A 22,840-nucleotide genomic window follows, 5' to 3' on the forward strand; every position below is an offset into this window, starting at 1 on the left:
ATATTGGGCTAGTTAGTAAACAAGTAAGGAAAACTGTTACACAGTCGGTAGTTCATGCTTGTGCGCAGTCATTCGCATTTGCACACATTTTATAATACGTCTGTGCCCTTAGCAGCACAATAATCTTCTCTGAACAAGGCAAACAGCAACAGTAGCTTTCTCTCAAAGAATACAGGAACATTGCGCCTTTAGTTCCTTGTGCAATAACAAGTTGTTGGTTAGGTTTTGCACGTCTGCAAAATGCTGGCAAGTTCCGTCGAGTGTGGGTGGTATTGTGCCCAAGTAGCCATGCAAAACAGGCAGTCAAGATGCAAGCCAACTGGAAAGCCAGCAAAAAAGAATGAAGGAATAAACAAAATTGTTGCGCTCACCTCTTTCCTTAGGCTGTTGATGTTGGAACCACCTTTGCCAATGATGGCACCAGCATTCTGTAGAGAATATAGGGAGAGAAATACTGTGAAGCTCTGTGCAAAGCATACAAACTCACAAGCTTAGCTTGCGTCAAAGTTACTTTGTCGCTTTATGTGCAGTGTTGACGACAGCACTTTACAAGGAGCCATTATGAAAGCATCAATCATGAATGGCACTGTGCTATCGCAAGTCTTGGCTCAGGTGCCCAATGTGCATCATAACCGGAGAGGCTGGCACAAGTACATCGGCTAGAAAGCCAGGCCATTGCAGAGGTAATAACGTGCATTACAGGTGCTGAGGAATCTTCAGTTATGGCAGGATGTGAATCAAGTGAGGTGGAGGAAGGGTTCCCGGGGTCACAGATACCTGTAAAACACCAACTTCCACAAATGTGTAAACCTAGATCGAACAGTAGTCAGTTTACAGTAACAGCATTATGTGGGTCATTCCACGCCAACTGTCCCAACCTCGAATCATACTTTCGAGCTTTAGAAAAAATTTAACATGTTCCTAGCGGCGCTGAAAATTTTGTTTTTTTCGCAAAAATGTTTTACAGAAAGACCTCTTGCTTTAAATAGATAGTCCTCAATAGTCCACACCGTAATAGGGGGCTTGGAGACTAGAGTATTATTGATAAACCCTACTTACTAAATAAAAAGTTTAACACTGAGCGCCTCAACTTCATTCATTCAATTGCAAATAACTACTCAGCAATGCCCGCTTGAAAGTGATTTGCATGCTCGTTTCAATAGCATGAGAACACTGGGAATTTCAGTGAGGACTGAGTAGTCCTGAACAGTAAAGCAAAGACATTTTTGGTGGCATGCCATTTGCACCAGACAAGATCAGAATTGTATAACCACTAATTTCCAGTGAACTAAGATTTACTCATTTTTATACTACTAGCTAATTACTTTAAGGCACATGTTTAAACTGCACAAATGAAAGCAGTATGCATTCAAGGCATGTCTACTAAGGAATCCTGAAAGTGTGCCAGTTTTTATATATTAATCTCCAAAATTTGTCACAAAATACATGGGTATTCTCTATAGCTTTGTCCCACAGTGCATAAGAGAGGCTTTCTGGGGACAATAATGAGGGGAACACACCAATGCATTCCACACACTGTGTGCAAGGAAGAAATCTCACACTGGTGTTAGTCTGGAGATACCTACTAAGTGGAAATGCTTTGAGCACTAATTGGCTTCAATTACATAATGACAACTTGTGATGTTTGTTAGTGTGAGTAATGTGTTTTTAAAAAATGGAGGGTGGGCAGACCTCTCCTGCACTGTGTTAAGGAATTGTTAATAAATTGCCAGCATATCACAGATACCAAGAGACCAGCACTCTCAAATGTTTGAATTTAACCCCAGCAGTAAACTGACATTTCAATGTGCAACTGACATCGTGTAATACATACTGCTGCAATTTTGACGAAGCTTTTGAGTGCACGCATCGACTCTTACTCTTACAGATATGAAAAAAAAGAAGAAAAAGAAAACATTTATGGGTTGTAATATTCTAATGCTGCACACCGACCTATAAGGAACATGCCTTAGTAGAGAGAGGCCTTCAAATCAACTTTGAGCTCCTGGGGTCTTTCAACATTTTCACACTCCACTCCCACTGGGATGTGTAACAGTCAGTAATCGAACCTGTGACCTAGTTTTCAGCAGCAGAACACTATAAACCTTGAGCCACCACAGTGGGTCTTTGCAGCAAGTGCCATGCATGAATGCCGCAATGCAAAATCGATCAAACACAATCTAAGGTCAAATAGGGAGATGGTGGACCCCTTACTCTGCTCTGGAGCAGAAAGCGCACATCAACAGCACGACCTCCACCAGTGTTCCTTGCTCGCTTGCTCGGAGCCTCACCGTCAGCCCGCCCATCGTCAGTTGATTCACGCTTGGTGCTCCCGCTTCCTGCAAATTAGAATGCGAAGTCACCGCTGCATTATTGACCAATGGAGCACACAGAAGAGAGAGCACAACTTACTTAACACTTTGACCAGAATCTGAACTTCTACGCCTTCGTTAAGTGTAAAGTTGAGTATAATCTGCCCAGAGAATTTTTCGCAAAATGTATGTCAGTAATTACTCTGACACATTAGCCCTTCTTTAATGATAGCAAGAAGGGGCTCTCATGCCCGCTATTTCAAACCGTGGCAAAGGTTAAGGAAATGGAGTTCATACCAATCATTTTGCCAAGTATCTTGGAGACCTGTGGTTTTTGATGTTCGAAAATCAAGAAAGGTTTTAAGAACAGCATCTTCCAGTAGACTGTTGCTGCAGCCATAGTGAAAGAGCACCTCTCACATACTGTAGCTGTCTTTATCCCAAAAGGCTCCAGTGCCCAATGAGAGCATCATAAGCAATGGCTTTACTTTAACAATGTTCCATTGGTACATGGTGCATAGTACACTTTCTTTTATTTATTTATTATTTCTCCTTTTAATGTTTATTTTCAAATAAATGTGAGGTCAGTACCCACATAGCCATACACATCTCAGACCTACAATAAACTGTGTAGCTGAGCATGCTGTACAAGAAAACTGCACTTTCTTTGTGCTTCTTTTTTCCAGCTTTCTGCTGGGCACTTATCAGGTTCCAAATTTTAGACTGATCCAACTACCACACAAGCAAAAATACAGGCTCACGTGAACAAGACTTGTATGGCTACATGGACATTGCATACAGAAGCTGGCGATCAATCCTCCTAATTGTAGGCCCCTTTTCCCACATTAGTGATTACCATAACTGAGACCGGCAGAGACATAAGAAAAGGCACAAAGGTGTTAAAGGGGTTGTGCACTGTGTGACACTTCAAGTAAGCAAAGCTAAAGCGCAATACTGACATCTACTAAAGGTTCTGAAAAACAGACAATACTCTCAGTGAATGCATTATAGTTGCACACTGTAACGGAGGGATGGCTGTGATGAGTGAAGAGTGCAAGGCTGCGTGCAGTGCTTGCGAAGAAAAGGTAGATAACAATGAAGGGTGCGCATTCAGACACAAGTGTGGTGCTTGGGAGAAGACGACAACGAAGAACGCCAAGTATGCGGACACATGGTGCAAGAAATGAAACAGACAGGAGCTAATTGCAACAATCCAAAAAGCCCCAACGAACCAATAGGCAAAAACCACACAAAGTTCCAAGGAACCAAGTGCAGTGACACACGACGCACAAGGAGAAGAAAAAAGCGAAGTGCATTATAGAACAGAATGGAGATACAGGGTGTCTACCAAGTCGACATTTCCAAATTCCCTGAGTTTTCCAGGTTTTCCTTGAGTGCCTTTGCGAAATTCCCTGAGTGATGCAGAACTATGTTTTATGTCAAGACGGGCTGCAACCCTAACGCCCGATGTTGTCACTCTTTAGTAAGCATACGAAAATTTTTTTTAAAAGAACTGACTTAATCCAATTTGAATACTAAGGAGTAGTGTTTATGTTATTCAAAAAAAAGACTAGAAGGGAGAGGTTAGTAAAATGCACAGCAAGTAAGATGTCTTCGAAAGAAATTGCAAATCGAGTCAGACATTCTCAAATACAAATAAAAAATAGATGCATACAGAAGCAAATATTTTCGAGTCTGAGCTATCTATACTAATTGATTGCAAGCTCAGTGGTATGAGGCCCTAATTTTGTCACAATTAAGAGTTTCTCTCAACAGCTCGTAAGTCAACCTTAACTGTCCTGACATATACTCTCAGCCCGCGCATGATGCCTCAGTGTTGTGTTTCACTGCTTTAAAGAGTTTATTTTGTGCTGTATGAGGCGCACCTGCATCTCGGCGTCAGCCAAGTGTTTTTTGAGCTCAGGCTCCTTCAAAGAAGCGCCCGCATACTTCATTCCTCAATGCGTTGGTCCTTTCTGTTCTCGTGCTCCTTTTGTCGCGCGCTCGCACTACAGACCATTTGAAGCATACTCGTGGTCAGTTTACAGTAAAACGTCAAATTTTTCGGACCCCCTAGGGGCCGCGATAACTTCCGAAAAATCAGGCAGTCCGAAAAAAATGCATGTCTTTTACTGCTCTTAAGGGCTCGAATCGACGCAGGCACGTCTGGAAAAGCTCTGAATGCTTGTCAGTACACTTATTAGGCATACCGGTGCTCCTACTGCGACAGTAGAGCGCGGGTGCACGCGTGTAAAATTAAGGAATACATACTGTGTCCACTGACAATTGCCCCTTCCTACGCTTGTTAAGCTTCACCGCAATACTTTTGCTAATGCTTCACCGCGTTACACGACTGTACTGAGGCGAAACTAACTTTCAGGAACCAGCATTATGGAATGCGTCGTGCTTTCTGAGCTTCGAAGCCAAAATTATTGCCGACAGCGGAGAAATGAACAAACACGGCACCGAACGGAATGAAGCTTAATAGCGAACGTCGAAGCAGCTAGACGTAGCGTTGCCGCAGTGGTGGCTACGGCTGCTAGCGGATCTGCGTGCGATAGCGCCGGTTTGAGGCGGCGAGGTAATCAAAATGGCAGCGGTCGTGGCTTCGATTAATGCCGTTTCGGACCTGCGGTTATGCGGAACGTCCGGAAAATCGGACGGCAAAGAGTTCTTGCGTCCGAAATTTCAGACGTTCTGATACATTGACTCTATGGGGTACGTGGTGGTGCCGCGAAGCCATCCAAATGATCGAGAATCCGGAAAGTCGGTCGTTGACTCTACACTGGCAACTCCTCCAGCCGACGACAGGGCGTCAAAGACGATTCGTTACGATTCCGCTCTGTTACTCGAGCCAGCATTACCGCGACATTCGACTTTTTCAATAAAATTACAGCTAATTTTCCATGATAGAGGCACAAATTCCCCGAGTTTTCCCTGAGTTTTTCCAGACTACTAAAAATCCCTGAGAATTCCCGGTTTTCCCGGTTGGTAGACACCCTGAGATACATGACGCAGGAAGAAAGTCAACCTCTGGACCGAGAGCTAAAGACAGGCCAGACAGGCCAGGTCTGGTTCTGGACCCGAGCTACCCAGTGGCTTGACCCGACTGGGACAACCTGTCCAGCTGTTCCTGTGCTTTGCCATTCCATCAGGTCACAGAATTCCACCTCAAAACCTGCGAACGCTTGCACCTGTCAGCAGAACTTGGGCGGTTAGGCTACGGACTCGAGCTTACATACGGCCTGGCCAGGATGTCCCATTCACCGGATACTTCCTCCTGAAGGTTTCGCTGAGGTGCCCGAGTCCTCTCGGCAAGCTGGAACAGCTGTGCCGCAGTCATCAGCTCATTGCTCAGCGTCATCACTGGCTTGGCAAGATTGCTGCCATTCTCTACCACTTCGTTTGCTACTTTCAGGATAATGTGTTTTGTAATTGCCTGTTGATGTTAATATTAAGTCTTTTATTTCTTCTGTCCTGTGTACATTAAATGTATTGCGTGTTTTCCAGGTGGAAACGGCTTCGTCATTAATTGGTTGCTCTTAGGTTCTGCCTCAGTAACCCGCAGCGAAAAGAAAATGAGCCTGCATCACAAATTTTACTAGTGGATACTCAGATTCGAGTGTAAGCTGAGATCTTGATCTGTACCTTCAAAAGAAGAAAACGAAGGTAAGCTTTCAGCAGGATGACCCAAGAGGCCTGCACGACACTATTTCAGGACATACACACAGTCACTAGCATGCATTAGGATGGCCTCAGCCACCAATGAATACAACACAAAGCAAAACCCAGATGCATTAGAATTACACGGCTATACCCATTACTGTTTCAGTCTCAGACACTTATTGTGTGCCTAGTACACAGGCATATGTAGAATTAAAAGTTGGCTACACATACCCACACTGACTTTCAATACTTCTGAATATCTTACACCTACAGGAAGCAAATCCAGTTTCTCAACTAATGTCTCGTTCAGAACAAAATGCAAATCAGGAACTCATCCTTCTTGCACTGCAAGATGCGTACCACTATCTTCAGAGATTAATGGCAAGATGCTGGCTGCAGCAGACATTTCAGCAGTGGTCATTGCAGAAACTCTGAGATTCAAGTTGTGTCTGAATGTTATGCTAATGAATTCCAATATCGAACTTGCTCCTAGTTGCTCAAGCATGTTCTTTAACTACCAAACGATACGAGGAACACTTCGCTCATTTGCATTAGGTGGCACATATTATGCAAGATTGAAGGGTCACTGGAGACAAATATTAAGTCAATGTGAACTGTTAAAATACCATTCCAGAAAGTTAGCAATGCTTGTTTCGTGCCAAGAAGATACTTAGTTTAAGAGAAAATCTTGTCTGATGGTTCTGCATACTTTAGCGCAATTCCAATCGCCGGCCACCCCAAGTGGAGGAGTGGCGACGTTGCATACGCCATCACTGCCTTTTACTGCTTTCGGCGAGTAAAATGGTACCCAAAAGATGACACTATGTTTTTTTGCACAGAAAACAAATGCGTGGCCATGGAGAAACCAAGCCAAGACAGAGCGTTGAATTCACAGCTGCAGTTGCTGTTGTTGGTCAAATGTGGAACACTGGAGCATCCCGCAACATCACATAGATGTGGCATTTTCTGTTACTTGCAGATTGTGCGAGTTTTGCGAGCCAGCAAAGCCAGTGCAGCACTACGTGATAACGAAACTAGTGAAATGTAAATGCTTGGGAGACGCAGGCTAGAGTGAGAATGAAACTTTTCGACTACCCGCGTCGTCAGCAATGGTAATGAGTTCATTTTTTTTTAATCGAATAGAAATGGACAAGTAGCATTTTCTTCCTCCTCTAATGCAATGCAATGATCTTCCTATTATGAGTGGTTGAATATTAGGTACAAAATTATAATAGGGAGTGCCTACGTGATTGGGCTAGTACTTGAATGTCCCAGTTGTCCCAAATTGTGCCCTGCATTCACCTCTATTACTAAAAACTCTGTTCACAATAATACTGATGCCTTAGACATTCTCAAACATTGATCTATCACTTTAACTGGACTTCATATTTCCCTTTACTGTCCCTTAACCCCACAAAGCCCAACATTCTTGCTACGCCAACTCTGATAACTCAAAATAGTGATTTAAGCACAAGAAACTTAGTAGTGTTTCCGATATGCTAGACAGTTTGCAGTTGTGGAGAGTCCAGCAAACTACACTTACTTTGATGTTTTACTAAACTAACACCTTCTTACATATGAATGTACTGTCCGTTTGAAGAAAGAAAGGTGAAGAAATTGTTCTATGATGTGGATTTGTGTTTGGGCTTTGTGGAGTGAAAATTTCAACATACGGCACTTTTAGGTTGCAAAAGCTAACCAATATCCCATTAAAAGATTTCTTAAGGTCTCAAGTTTGGAAAAGTTGTTAGTTTACCTTTCAAATTTATAACTTGTGACAATGTTTATGGCGGCTCACACTGCAAAGACCACACAGCAAGCCTGCGTCGTAAATTCTATACATGCTTCCACTGTCACAAATCAGGAGGCCTAAAAACAGATTTCCTATCTGATGAGACACACACTTTAGCAAGCGGCGGGGAGGTATTGGTTCAGAAGGACCTGTTGCTGGTCCAGTCTAGCCTGTTCAAATCTAGGAATATAGTCCCCTTAATCATTTGCCGAATAGAAAAAAATATAAAAAACAAAGAAAGAAAATGTTCGTTGGGTTGTACAAGTTGTAGGGTTCTACCAAGATCCACAAGGCAAGTCAAGAGCAGTAGTTCCGGTTTGCGACCTGCCGTCAGGACGGGGAGAGAAAAGGAAAATCGTGATTCAGCGAGGTTGCCCGTCACTCACCGTCTGTGTTGTCCATGGCTCGTGGTCACTGTGCTGCTGCTTCTGCAGACCGTCCGAGAAGGCTCAACGGCGACCGAACCCCTGCACGCAGGCAACGCACAAGACGGGAGCTCAGTGAGAAGTCCAGTTGCAGTTCGGGCAGGAGACGAAAGCGGGAAGTCAGCACTACGCACCAAAAGGGTTGCACAATAAATAAAGCGGGCGGGGTGGGGGGGGGGGGGGGGGGCGACCGCGGGGCAAGACAGGAGAGCACGCGGGGAGGGGCGGCCGACCCGCGCGCCAGCGACCACCTGTTGTGCACCCCGCGGACGCCGGGGCGTCAAAAAAGGCCGAGAGCCGTTGCCGCGGGCGACGGCGGCCAAAACAAAAAGGGCACCCCGCGCGTTGCCCAGGGATGGCCGCTCAATAAGCAACAGTGCCAGAATCGATGTCGGGGGCCGCAGCCGCTTGCTGCTGCTGCTGCCATCGGCGCTCGGGACGCCCCAGCGGCGGGCGGCAGCTACTGAGGAGTGGAGTGGGGGGGGGGGGGGGGGGAGGTTCTGACGACTGGCCTGGTACGAAGAACCACCGCGGTCGCCGCGACACGCCAGCAGGGGCAAAACCACGCACTGCCTGCCACAGACCGCTGCTGATTGGCGGCCGGCACCGGGAACGGTACCGCGGCCCGCGCGACCAATAGCGGTCTGCCCAGGGTGGTAGCTTGCGCACCGTGCGCGGCCAATGACGGTACGAGAGCGATACGGCGCCTGGTAGCTGGCACACGCCGCTAGGACAGTACCAATGCAGAGAGGCGCCGTAATATTTGCGTAGCAAATCCTTTCTTTTTTAAAGCAAGTGGAACAAGAGAAAAACCAAAGAAAGAGAAACAAAAGTAGAACAACACACACGCAAGGACTTTCTTAACTGAACTACACAACTCGCGACGGAACACAGGCGGAACTCGAGATGTCAAAATTGGACCCCGTAACAAATGGGAAATGCACCACTGTCATGACGACCGGAGAGCGGGGTTGGAAACTAGAGAGAGAGAGAGAGAGAAATAAAAAGTCCGCGAGTTGCTAGGCGCGATCGGTCGCTTTCTTCGTTCAGCCACGCACGCACACACAACAAACACACTTCTTTTACCGCCCCCCCCCCGCATTCTCTCGAGTTTCCTGACAAATGAGACGAAGATGCGCCGACTGTGCCACGCAACGCGAAACACACACACCGAGCCAAGTCCTCTCGCGTCGTATCGAGCCGAGCGCGTACCACGCGACAGCACACACACGCCGAGCTAAGTCATTTCGCGTCGTATCGAGCGCAGGCACACGCGACCTGGTCTTTCTTTTTGCTGCTTTCCCGCGACAAACCGACTAGAAGAACCCGAGTCGAAACTCGCCGCGCACGGTCCCCAGCAGCCACCCCACCACCTCCCGACACTACCAACAGCGACGCGGAGAGAGCGCCACCAGCCACCGCCACTCACCGGCAGCGGCTGCAGGCGCGCGCGATCCCGTCACGATCAGAAACTGGCGTGACAGCAGGTACGCCACGCGCGCTATACACAACAAACGCATTTTGCTACTGCTTGCTGCCGTTGCCTGCAAAGTCGACGAGAGCGCGGTGGAAGGATTCGCTTGCGCTCATCGCAGCTTGGCGATAACGCATTGATCCTTCCGCGGGCAAGTCCCAGAACGGCGACGGTAACCGAGGGCAGTCGATGGTGAGAAACGAGCGGAGACGCATAGAAAAGTTTGACAGTTACTTCGGTATCCTTACGCGATTTCAATGCGAAAGCATAATTACTTCTCTAATTAATAATTGATTGCGTCCACGATACGTGACGTCACACATTGGCGCATGTCCTTCACAACTCTACCTTTATCCACCTTGCTCTAATTCGTTATCAATCTTAATCCACTTTAATCCGCATTGCTCTAATGTGTACCAACCTTAACCCAATTTAATTCACCTTAATTCACTTTACTGCACCTTAAGTCACGTTGTTATAACTTGTTTAAACTTTAATTCTGTATTATTACATCACTGATGATGATCTTTGTTACCCCTCGTTGAGGACAACGCCGGCTTTTCTGCCACCTTCGCATTAATAAATTGCCGCTAGGGCGAGAAGCGCGAAAAAAGTTGACGAAGGCCGATTCAACGACTTCATTCTAATGCCCGAGGTTCTTGTCACACATCGAGGTTCAGAATACGGAAGCATATAGCAGAAAGAAACGAAATCCGAAAAAAAAAAAAAAAAAAAGCAATGAGCGCGACTGCTCATTGAGACGTTCAGAAACACACATATCACCCAGTTTCCGCTCCCTCGAATGTACAGACGAGATAGAACAATGCGCATCGGGCATCGTGAAAGGTGGGGGGAGGGGGGGGGAATGCCACGCTTATCGCAGTGCACATGCATTGCCCACAAAGCGATCGCTGAACGTGTGCTTTTATCAACTGTTACAATTTTCGTAGGTATATTTTTCAGCGCCACGAGCGGACAATTTAATAGACAAAACAGGGTGCTATCGAGTGATGTTATTGCTCGATTCTTCCGAATATACGAGGCGATCATTTTAAAGTTTTACGGAATGCTTAAATATCGCCTGTGGCTGGCAGATAGCATAATTCTTGTCCTTGGGCTGGATTATTCGAAGAGGCCGACATTACTAGAACGAGAAATCGGAACATATGTTTAACCAATTAACAAAAATTCAATAATGAACTTAATTACTTTACGGTCCGTATTGCAATTTACGAATTGTAGCCGTTGAGTTGTAAGACGTATCCAGTTAAAATGAATTGAAAAAGAAAAGAACACTGGCGATTACGATACTCCCCAAAGCGAAATTTGAGCAGAGCTTTATACACGTTTTCATTTCGCGATGTATTGAGGCATCGCACCGATCACCGCATCGACTGGCAGAGCCGCGACGTGCGGCGTCATGCTATATATAGACCGGCCACACAAGTTGCCGCTTCCCGGCAACTTTGCCTTACGCAACCGTAATCTTTACTGGGAAACGCTTGCAGCGAACGCCACGTGAGGAGAGCTTTCTGGTTCTTTCTTTCATGACCCCCTGCCGCTCGCCGCCACGGATGCGCGGACGTCTTTCATCGGCTGCAGCGCTCCGCGTACGCTCGGTTACGCCGAGGGACAACGCCGACGCTCGCCGCAGGAACGGGCGCCCAAGAACTGCGCTCTAAAAAAAATAGCCACATATTGTAACTGTTCCGTTTGTCATTGCAGCTAATGTACTGAACGAATTTCCGCTCCTGTTTGGGCCACACTTTGTCTGGCCGGCAGCAACTCGTACATAAACAATAATGAGATGAATACATACGTATAGCGGGGAGCTCTGGATAATTTAGACCACCTGTGGTTCTTTACAGAGATTCTACACCTGAGCACACGTGCGTCTTTCCATTCCGCCCCACTCGGAATGCGGCCGGCACTCAAACCTGCGACTTCACGCTTCGCGCTAGACAGTTGCGATGCGGTAAGCAGGCTTTCCTTTTCTCTATCAACCAATCTCTCTGACCTTTCTCAACGCCACAGCCGCCGAGATACAATGCGCCAAGACGTCTGTTCAGCTATGACGAGCGCCCCAAATGTACATAAGGGTAAAGCGTTGGTTTGGGCTAGTTGGTAATCCATACTACGTACTGTTTAAGCGCAGAACTTAAACAACCACGAAGTACAACTGTCCCGTTCGTGTCCCTTTCTGGTTGTAAATTCTGCGCTTAAACAGTACGTAGTAGACAATGGAATCGTCTGCCGAAAATCTAGGCCATTTCCAAAAGATGTTGGCCATTTCCAAAGGATGTAACACACGGCAATGGCGATGACTTATAAAAAAACTTCGGTAAAGTAAGATATTTCGCAATTTAAATGTTATCCTTAAACATGCATGCAAGCATACACTGAGGAGCTCATAGGTAGCCCATAGTAACCACGAGCCAATATTGAAAAGCTTCTCTCTCGCGCGCTTTGTCTGCGGTATGGCAGCAGTGTCTATGAGCCTACGGTCCTTCGATAATACCAAGATGATAGCACCTAAAGCCTAGCCTAGTACATCCTTGGCATTACAGTACCGCGTAGTGTCTGTGTGACCCCAGAGGACTTCCGGTCGCACGCTTGGAATCCACATTATTTAAAAAACTTCCGTTATAAGAAACATGCCCCGTATCTCGAGCTCATATACGTAGCATTTCTTGCGTATTTCGGTGTAAAGTTCATTCAAGAAATTGCACTTTAACTGCGGAGCCAAACTACTAGCAGCTAAAGGTGCTGTATATCAGCATCCGTATGCATGCGTAAACATTAGAAGAGGCGAAGCTCAGGTTAGTCCAGCACACCCGCCGTTTTGCCCTGAACTTCTCCGATCGTCAGACCACTGTTGCCAGCTCCCTTTTGGAAAGCCCAGATTCCGTCCTTTGTTAGGCTGCTGCCTACGCACTTCACAGAAAATCGCAGCTTTCGCAATCACAACGTCATCGATAACGTTTTTTCAAAAAAAAAAAAGCAAAAGTAATAATAACTGCGAGAAAATTTCATTGCGCGACTCTCCCAGTCGCCTGCGAATAGTTTTTCATTACACACGACGACAAAAAGGCGTAACCTCGGGCCAACACATCAAACGAACACGGGCTGGCGGGCGCAGCCATACCGTCTGTAATTTTTTCTTCTCCGCTAGCTTTACGCTAGGCCGGGTCTTACTCGCCTTCGCCTCGTGACCTCTCCTCTGCTTCTTGCGTCTATTAACCAGAGTCCTCTAATCCGACGACCTGTGCTTGCGTTTCGGTTCTTTGCTTGCACTTGCCTGCGCTGCCCGCAAGGGCGCTCTAGGCGTCACCGGTTGGCGTTGGGGAAGGAACCTGGGTTGGAATTCGAGCTTTTACATACCGTCGCTAATTTCGCACGCAAAAAGCAGGCAAGGATCCGCACCCTAGCAAGAAAGTATGCGGGTACGTTCGGATGAACTATCAACAAAACAGGCCTCGAGTTTGCAAACCAAGGAAGGGTGTGAGACCGGGCTAGTTGGGTATTCCATGCTGAAGTGACTAGCGCAAGAATGGACACGGGACACTAAAAAGGCGACAAGGACAAGCGCTTGTCCTTGTGACCTTTTTAGTGTCCCGTGTCCACTATTGCGCTAGTCACTTCAGAAGGAAGGGGCAGCTCTGACGTTGGCTGGTGTCAAGCACGCAGGAAATAAGGCGGTCCGGCACAGCGTCCGATCCGACGCGTCTGAAAGGTGACAACCGCCGCGCGCTGCAACATGTTGGAAACTTGTTGAATGTGGATGTTGATAAAACGCCGATTCGGATCGCACTTCTGCTCCAGATGCGTGCGGCGACCAGCCATAGGTTAACCAACTTTAGATGCGAGAGTCATTGACCTTTTTTCGTTTTCGCGTCGCCGAATGCTGAACATCAGTTCAGCTTTGTTGATAGAACGAGCGCTTTTATCGAGACCGTGGTATCGGTTTCGGTCCCCAGACGAGACTGGCTTTCTTCTTCGCCTGACGAAGCGTTCTCCTTACAAAGAAACCGCTTCGGTTACTATTGCACAAGCTTCGTGGTATATTCAGGCGGACCCGAACTTTCGCTTTCAAAATACTACTCTCCGCTTCTTCTTTAAGCGCCATTTGCCTTAAAAGCCCAGTACATTTCCCCCAAAGTATTCACGTCGCCATTCGGACAGAAGTCATACCACGCGGTGGGCGTATTCTGTAAATGCGCTAAATAACCCTCAACCCCACCCCCCCCACAACACTTCATCTGCGCGCGCGCGCAGCCTGTGGCGGTCGCCCTTTTCCTGAAGAAAGCGCTGCCGCCGCATTTCCCCTAGCTACGTTTTCTCGGCTCTCATAAGCGAACCCCGAAGGGAGTAACGTCGCCCCATACCTTGCAGAAAAGGAAAACAGCACTATAAGCTTACTTCTATCACTGGCGTCAGGGTGCGCAATAATAAGGGTCACCGCTCTGAGCAGGCCACATCTAAACAGCGGCGAATGAAGCTCTAGCACAGAAAAACAACACGAAGACAAAACCGAAAGTGACAACGGAGGCTAAACGAGATACACAAATATGGAAGTAAAGGAGAAGCTTGAAAGTCGTGCGTGCGTGTGTGTGTGTGTGGCCGCGGCAGAAAGGGGATGTGGAGCGATGACCGCAGCTATGAAGCAGCCCTCGGGGCTGTTGCTTTTTCGCCACAGTGTAGCAGCAGCAGCAGCAGTAGCCGTGGTCGCTGCGCGTGAGGCTGCTATATTGACAAACCACCGGCGAGGATATATCCCCCGGCGGGGGCAACCGCAGCGGAAAGAAGCGGGGAGCAAAAAAATAAATATAGGGAAGCGAGCCACCCGGCCTCTTCCTTTCTTTTTTCCGCCTCCTTCCTCGACTTTTCCTCGCGTCGAAACACACACAAGACCCATGCCGATCGCCCAAACAAGAGGCAAAACACGCGCGTTGCCCCGGGAGACGCAAGCGCGCGACGGACGCGTCCGCTGAACCGCACCGGACGCGCCGCGCTCCGCCAGCTTGCTCAACGGGCCTGGTGACGAAAGCTCGCGAGAAAAGAAAGAAAGAAAGACGTGAACGCGGGAGCAAAAGGACAGAAAAACAGAGAAGCGGCTGTCGCACACGTAAATAAACAGCGAGAGCAAGACGCCCAATGCAAAGGAGCGGGCAGCCCCTGCCGACGTGGCACTCGCTTTGCTTATGTTGGTCACCGCGACCACGAGACTACAAGTAGGTACAGCTCCCAGGCCAATGTCGAACACGACGACCGCTGACACGCCTGGTAATGCTGTAATCGCATATCGAGAAGGCGCCAAGAACCCGGGGTCGTATTCTCGATCGATCATTTTCAGAGAGCTCCCCCTTTCAGAGAGCACTGCCTATGCCCAGCGGGAGATTGGCACACCTCCCTCCGGATCTGCGTTCGCTCTCAATTGCGTTGACAAGACGCACGGCACGCTGGCGAGGCTGCCCGTTACGACGCGCAAGAGCGAAAGAACGCCCGAATGCAACCGATCGGAATCGGCGCCTAGCGAGACCAAGAGCCGCAAATAGGCGCGCGCCACGGTTATGAGTTGAATGCAGTACAAGGTGTCCACTGCCTCCTAGGGCCTGTGTTGCGCCAGCCCACCCGATTTTACGCTTGCAATTTACCCCAATTTCATAACACCTAATTCTCTATCGTCCTCGACTGCGCTTGTCTTTGGCACCCGCTCTGTAACTCTAATGGACCAACGGTTAGATCTATTTGCCCAATTCCATTTCTTTCTTTAGAATGTCGGTTACCTCCGTTTGCTCTAATCCACACCACCTGTCCCTTAACGTTACGCCATGGTTAGCATATCGAACCCTAAACCAACACGAAACGGACTACCGTGAGAGCGAGCACCCTGCGGAGTCTCGTTATTGGCGTGTCGCGCTTTAGTGCCACCAACCACGTGACCACCAGTCCAAGAGCGAGGGGAGAGAGGCTCCATAGATGACGCAGAGCAACGTACGGAAAACAAGACAGCCAGACGCCAGTCTACCTCGCACCAGAGAAAATGGTTAATTTGCACTCGTAAACACAACTATTCGTTTTCCAGACTGCAACCCTCGATCCCCTTTGGTGGTCAATTCGCAACAAGATCGACGTATTTTGCCACCATGCGGTCGGCCGGCGGCAGCTTCCCTAGACGCCGCCAGGTCGGCCAAAGCCCCGCGTGAGATTGTTCAAAGCTGCGATGCAGCTCGATACTCCGGCGCTTAGGGAGAAAGACACCAGGCACGGCAGAGACAATTAATTGAAAGCGTCCGAAGCGGAAGCCGAACGCCTTTTAGCCTCGTGAATCGCTAACGACGAGACCCGAGAGACGCGTTCTTTCGCGAAGTCGCACAATGCGAGCCACGAGAAGGGCCATTCTTTTCCCTGCCATGAATAGTGCAACCATTTAACGCCGTCCCTGCACAGCGCGTCACTCGCTCTCGACGTTGCGCACGCAGGTGGCGAGCGCGTGAATCGATCCCACAGCTGCGAACATTTCGCACCGGACGCGCTCGTTCCCGGGAAAGGCCTACAGTATAGCCAGAGTCACGCGCTGCGAGCGTTTTCTAACACATTTTTTTTTTTCGAATTCAAATGTGAGAGTTCTAAAACGGTCGTTGGTTTTTTTAAAAGGCTACAGCGCAACTGCGCCTTCGCACCCGAGTTGCACACGCGTGGGGCCAGTACAGCTACACGAGGACAAATTTGAAGCGTTATACAGGGTGTCCCACATAACTTGAGCCAAGAATTTTAAAAATGAAAGGTGCGACGGAAGCGAATTGAACCGAACGCATACTATTCGCAATAGCCTACAGTAACTCAGGCATGTATTTTTTTTTTTTTGCCCGACTCACTAATTAAGTTTAGTTACCCAACTTTTTAATTGCTGGCTCACAAAATGGCACCCGTCGCATTGGTGTTCCAGCCCTCAACTCCGGCATACCATACGGTAATGGCCTGCTAACGCATACGCCAGACAAACTCTTCGTTAAAGACTTCGTGCTAATAGCGGACTGCTAACCTAAACAGTCGAAAAATACTGCGGTCGATGTCAGAAAATACTAATATTTCCTGAAAAAATACAAGAATTGTTTTATAATTAAGGATGTCGACCATTTAAGTAATTCCGTAAGTGTGTTCTGCAGAGACGCTGTGAACAGACATTTTGCTTTACATTCGCGGCAAGAACTATCTGTACCACAGGCAAACGAAAAAGTTCCATGTTTATTCATAAATCGTTCACTTAACGGCGGCCGATATTTTGGTTCTCATCATATCTACAAGTGGCCGGTGGGTAGGTCCTATTAATCCGCCACGTGCGAAAAACCAGGCTGACAAATCCGTCAGGACCTATTTATTGCTTTTTTTTTACATTTATTATATTTTACATTTTTATTGTTTTTTTTAATATTTATTATCGTCAATACGACAGCCGTAAACGAGCTCTAAATATCGGCCGTTTTACGATAACACCGGAAGTTGGCAGGTACGTAATAAGAGTTCCCTATCAGTATTACTATAACATAACTATTTTGAGCCGATTGGAGAGGCCGTGGCAGCCCTCTGGGCCAATCAGTGCTGACAACATGACGGAATTCGACAATGTCTACAATGGCACCCCAGCGTGGCAATGATGAGCAATACATGGATTAGCTAAACTTCATCCTTCTCGCTTCAAATAGCTTTGCGGCTTTGCACATTGATGACGTACGGCAAACAATATTGCGGATTTTAAATAAATCCCCACTTCACTTCGTGCACAGTGCACACACACTAGAATCGACGACACGGCGAACCATCAACATCGGTAATGCTGCTGCTCTCGAAGGCGGCCAGTCGTACTCGCCGGCACTTTGCTCAATTAAATTGACTACGTACATGGGTGCCTGTATTTGCGTACTGTTATGCTGACTCATTATTTAGCTTCCGAGGTGCACTGTTTGCCTCGTATCCCAAATGGGCAGGAAGCGGAGGCCCCTTCGATACAGCAGCACAAACAACCACCTCGCTCAGCTGCCAACGGTGTCAATAGTGGCATCGCCGTTTTCCGCAAGAAAATTGCGCGTTCTCTAAATGAATGATCATACGCGCAAAGTCAATCTATGTCTACATTGTGTGCATGAAGACAATACGAAGAATGATAAGTAGGCAGCACAACAACGCTCCCGTATACAATACGGTCTCACTGCTCGCTGGTGTGTGGTCGATCGCATCAGCGCGACTCTGAGTGGTGCAGCAACTCTGTAATGTACATACACAAAATCTGCGTGTTTTGCTATGTTCTGAGATCATTTGATGTCACTGACGCGCGGCTAGCATTGTACTTCAAGCGAACAACGAGCGGTCGCTGGCCGCTCGTTGTTCTGACAAATGCGAAACGCAGCGCTCCACAACAGATTACATTGGGTACGCGATGCGCTTCCCTGAATAGGGGTAAAACACTTAAAATAGCAGCAACACGTACAGAGTCGGTAGTTAGGGCCACCCTTGATTTTTCGTGTTGCAGCGCAACATGTTGCGCATGGGCGTTGGCTCTCGTGGTGGCGGTCGAATGCGAACGGCAATTCGTAGCTACTGAATTCGTCGGAATCGTAGCAGTCACTGCTTGCCAGATCCGAAGAGCTGGTCCAAGTGGCAGTGTCACCCGAAGGTACGGCGCGGTCACGGATCGGCTGGGCGTCTGCTCTACGATCGCCGCATTCGTTCTCCCTGCGGGCGAGACCGGCATGCCTTGCGCGCCTTCTCCGCTGGTGTGCCGCTCATGACGTCACACAAACAGGGTTCGCTCGGCTGCTGCGTGAGGTTTCGGTTTCGCGTTTTCTTGCTTATGTAAAATTATTTTCTAATTTGCGGTACAATTCGAACAGACGCGTGACAATGGGGGTCTCGGGAGCCTAAAAATTTCATCACCTTCACATGGTGAGCAAATCGCCGGAGTTGCCATATAAAGGGGCACTAGAGGGACAAGAAAATTGGCTGTGGTTTAGCACTGGTTAAACCTGGCTAAATTGCGAAAGCAATATCTGCATGGCTACACTTGTGGTTCTGCTTGTGGTGTAACTTGAAGTTGGACTTGGTTTAGCTTGGACTTGCTTCGGTTTTTCGTCGTTTTCGCAATCGTTCTTCTCGTTGTTCCTCCGCTTCCTGGGCACGTTGCAACCTCTTTCTCTCATTCTTCCTAGCTTGCTTAGCTTTCGCCTTAGAATTGAACTGTTCCGAAGCAGTAGAGCAACTAGAGTCAGGTATAGACTCTTTGTCGATAACTTCCATGGCGGGACTGATCAACGCGTAGCGCACCGCTATATATCCCAGTGAAGCCGCCACGGAGCGAGCGCAAGGCGAGGAAGTCGTCATATCAACGGAGAGACCAACCACCTTTAGGCGCGGCGCAGGCTCGGGGGCACGGTGCTCGGGGGCCACGACACACGCGACGAGCCTTCTAGCTGCGGCGGGGAGCAAGCTGACGCCACGCATCGTCATAGCAACGGAGAGAGCTGACGTCTCACCACCTGCTCAGCGCAGCGCCGGTTATGGGGGGTGGGGGGGGGGGGGGGAGCACGGCATACGCGACGTGCGGTTAGATTGACCCGTATTGGCAAATTACCCCTCGGTTATAGTACTGAGAAAGCCACGTTCATTGCTAGAAGCGGCTCGCTGAGCCTGTCAAGACGCAAAGCCAAAAGACGGCTAGCGACGCCGCCTTGGAAGTTCCCGCACCACGTGACTTCATCGAGTTCGACGGTGTCTGCTCGGGCTTTTTTTGTGGGCAAAGATGACCTACAGTGTTTTCAAAGATAGCCAAGAACTGCACTTAATTTGCAAGAACTGTGGTTGAACCCCGACGCCACATAGGGGAAAAAAAAAAGAAAAGCTTTGAAATTCGTAACGTCACATTGACGTACAGCGATAAGGCTACGGCGCAAAATACGAAAAATGAATCATTTTCCCTTTTAAACAAACAACCTGTCACCCCGAAATTAACGAAGATATAGCTTTCGAAGAACACGACCAGCCTGAACTGGTCCTGTATGTTTCTATTTAGTGTCCTATATGCCAACTGCAACTAAATGTTAGACCCCGTAGAACGCCTACCTTAAAATGTAAAGGAGCCTCTGTGCAATATATAACTTTTGAAATGAGAGCGCGAACGTCACAAAAAAGCTTTCAAGAATAGCAGTTTCTGCCACAGAAACTTAAAAAAAACAAAAGAGGGGGGGGGGGCACATCATCATTACCGCTAGCTGGAAGTGACGCATGACCTAACGCGCGGCTCCTATGCATGGCATCCGCGATTTCAACGGCGCACCCGTGCAATCTAGGAAGCCACGCTACCGCGTGGCGTAGATACCGCGGCCGCCATGGGGTGCCGCGACGAGACCTCTCACCGTCGACCTGGTCTCTCGTTCCCAGGCGTGGCGACGCGAGCGCCAGCCAGAGCGCCCGGCGACCGCGGCGCGCTGAAATAAATGTTTGGGCGGGGCGTGCTGGGACTTACGTCATCACCAGGTGCAGGCATCGTCCGCTGAGGTGCTGCCTTAAAGGGTGCTAACACACACAAACACTAACAAACTGTTATACAATTACCACCTCCGTTGCTTTGCCAAGATTGTTTCAGGGGGTACACACTACTCATCTCTAACAAATTTAGCCAAAGTTAAATTTCGCTGCGTTGGCCTTTAAGGACATAGTGTAGCGCAGGCACAGCCGCGATGGAATACGCCACACGTCAAGCGATCGTGTAGTGTCTCGGTCTTTCAATGCGGTTGTGCCTTTGTGCTGAAGCATTTCCAGACTAAGTTTAGGCACACACATACACTAGCCACCATTCCCGTAATGTTTAAAAACAGTTACACATCAAGAAAAACTAAAACCACTTGTTCGCCTTTGTATTTCCGGCCACGAGTACATTAGCGAAAGAAAGAGAAACACACGCAGTAATTGGAGATCTATCTCAATTAGGATATTAATGAATTAGTAATAGGCTTTCTAAACTGTCCACATTCGAAGTCTCCGCAGCGCATCGGAGAAATAGATAAAGGAAGGGCAGCGCAGTCGATCGGAAGAAAGGAAATCCGGTCTGCTACACTACACACACAAAGGGGGGGGGGGGGGGGGCGAGAGAGGGTGCTTAAAATCTGGATTTTGAGGTATCAAAATAGCGTGGCATATTAGACATTACAGGGATACGCTTGGAGCTACCGTAGACAAAAGCGGCAGGGGTCCCCCCACAACCCGTATAGCAACTTCCGTGGGAAAACTACGCGCTTGCGATGACGCGTCTCCCCCTGCAGCTAGGCATGACTGACATTTATTCGAGCAGCCCTAGTCGAACAACACGCCAGGCGTTCCGTTCTGCACGGCATAAAAGAGCAAGAGAAGAAAGGTCGTCCGACTCACGCGCGCTGGCCGAAGACGACGGAAAAGACCGCGCCGCACGGCGTCCTTCCGCGCAGCTAATGCGTCGCCGGACTCGCAAATCGCGCCGCCGAAAGACAGGGGGCACGCGCCACCGCGCTTATTATAAAACGATGCCGCGATGCGCGACAAAAGCGCTCCAATGCGTGGGTAGACGTCGTTAATGCACGACAACATCGCCCCCGCAGTACAGGGCAAGATTCGACGCTCGGCCTATAAGGCCTTCCACGAATATACGAGTGCGATCAGTTTCCGGGCCTTGTACGGGGGCCCACATTTTTTTTTTTTTTATGTAACGCGAAGGTCGGGTTACGGGACTAACGTAAAAAAGCGCTGCACGCGTGCGAAAACATTTGCTCGAAAACAGTTTCGCAAAGGACGCCAGAGCTACGACGGGAAAAGCATTTCGGTAGCATGTTTTGCGCACAGGGTTCCCAAGCGTACGGAATCAAGCGTGATTGCGATTGAAAGAGCCCGAGCCTCGAAACACAACTTAAAACAAAAAAGTTGTAAACGAAGTTTGGTAATCGAGCTCCCGAAGATACAAGTCCAACAGTGAGCGGAGGAGGATCATGCACATACCAGTCGGGTGGCGACGTTAGCTCGATATTCACGCACCATCACCGTGACGCATCAGATTTTAGCAGCATCTGGCCGAGGCTACTCAGTTGCTTGTTCAATAATAATAATAATAATAATAATAATAATAATAATAATAATAATAATAATAATAATAATACGAAATAGAAATTCGAGAGAAGGAAGTAATTAGGTTCAATTGTATTCGAATATTAGGCTCCTGCTGTAGCAAAACGGCCACTCTTAGCGTGAGAGGAAGCTATAGCCTATATAGCCTGAGTCGGAAAAGACGCAGGAACTATAAAAATGGGTGGCGGCTACGCCATGGAGTTTTCCGAACTATAGCCTATCGCGGCTTCATGAATCCAGACGGCGTGTGTGGCGAAGTCTAGGGGAAGGACTACATTACATGCTAAAGGGACCGGAAACTCTCCACCTAGCATGTTTCGGGGACAATGTCTGCGCAAAAACGACCCAAACACGAGAAAGCTTATTTGGAATCCGTGCCGAACGAATGAACAAACATTGTTGGCCTTCGAAGAAGACTTTTACCAGGCTGAACTGATTAAGCGTTGCTCTTACTTTAGCGTTCACGTAAAGGACATGCCCAATACCTAGACATGCTGTGGTCGCTATACAGCCTCGGTCACACAAGCTCGACGTGAACGGGTCCATGCCAGAAATCCAGTTGACCAAGGCGGTAGGGCAAGTCAACCCACCCGTTGCAAGGCGGGTTGACCGAACTCGCACCGACGCTAGCTCGGCCCGACCCGGTAAGCGTTGGCACGAACCCGACAAGCCGACTTGACCGAACTTTATCGGGTTCCTGTGAACTTATAGCTATACTGTCCAGCAGGTCTCCACCCCACTGCCCCCTAATTCGCCGGCTTGTGCGGATTCTTTCGGAAATCGTCCCCGCACCCACAGAAGACTGGACGAACGAGCGCTAAAGAGCTAAAATCTGACGCTGCTAGAAACACGCCGAGGCATTCAGAATTCGCACGAGCATTCCTTTCACAGACGCTTCGAAAGGCGCCGCCATGTCCACGACTGGATTGGCGCCGATCTGCTTGCTAGCTGTAGAGAAACAAAGCTGAACGGAAAGCTGGGGTTTTATTTCTTTATTATTATTATTTTTTTTTTGTACTGTGAC

General features: G+C 48.3%; 1 protein-coding gene across 5 annotated transcripts in view; it reads right to left on the reverse strand.

Annotated features, from left to right (window-relative positions):
• LOC142572473 (heterogeneous nuclear ribonucleoprotein K-like) overlaps nucleotides 1–22,840 on the reverse strand; it is a 63,169-nt gene that overhangs the window by 20,549 nt on the left and 19,780 nt on the right. For all 5 annotated transcript variants that reach the window (XM_075681623.1, XM_075681619.1, XM_075681621.1 and 2 more), the window contains exons 2-4: nucleotides 8,157–8,237; nucleotides 2,215–2,339; nucleotides 372–428 (exon numbers count right to left, since the gene is read on the reverse strand). In XM_075681623.1, coding sequence (XP_075537738.1) covers nucleotides 372–428; nucleotides 2,215–2,339; nucleotides 8,157–8,172 — 198 coding nt within the window. In that variant the 5' untranslated portion in view covers nucleotides 8,173–8,237. The remainder of the gene's footprint in view (nucleotides 1–371; nucleotides 429–2,214; nucleotides 2,340–8,156; nucleotides 8,238–22,840) is intronic.

This window comes from Dermacentor variabilis, chromosome 2 (genome assembly GCF_050947875.1).
Source record: "Dermacentor variabilis isolate Ectoservices chromosome 2, ASM5094787v1, whole genome shotgun sequence".
Taxonomy (NCBI): domain Eukaryota; kingdom Metazoa; phylum Arthropoda; class Arachnida; order Ixodida; family Ixodidae; genus Dermacentor; species Dermacentor variabilis.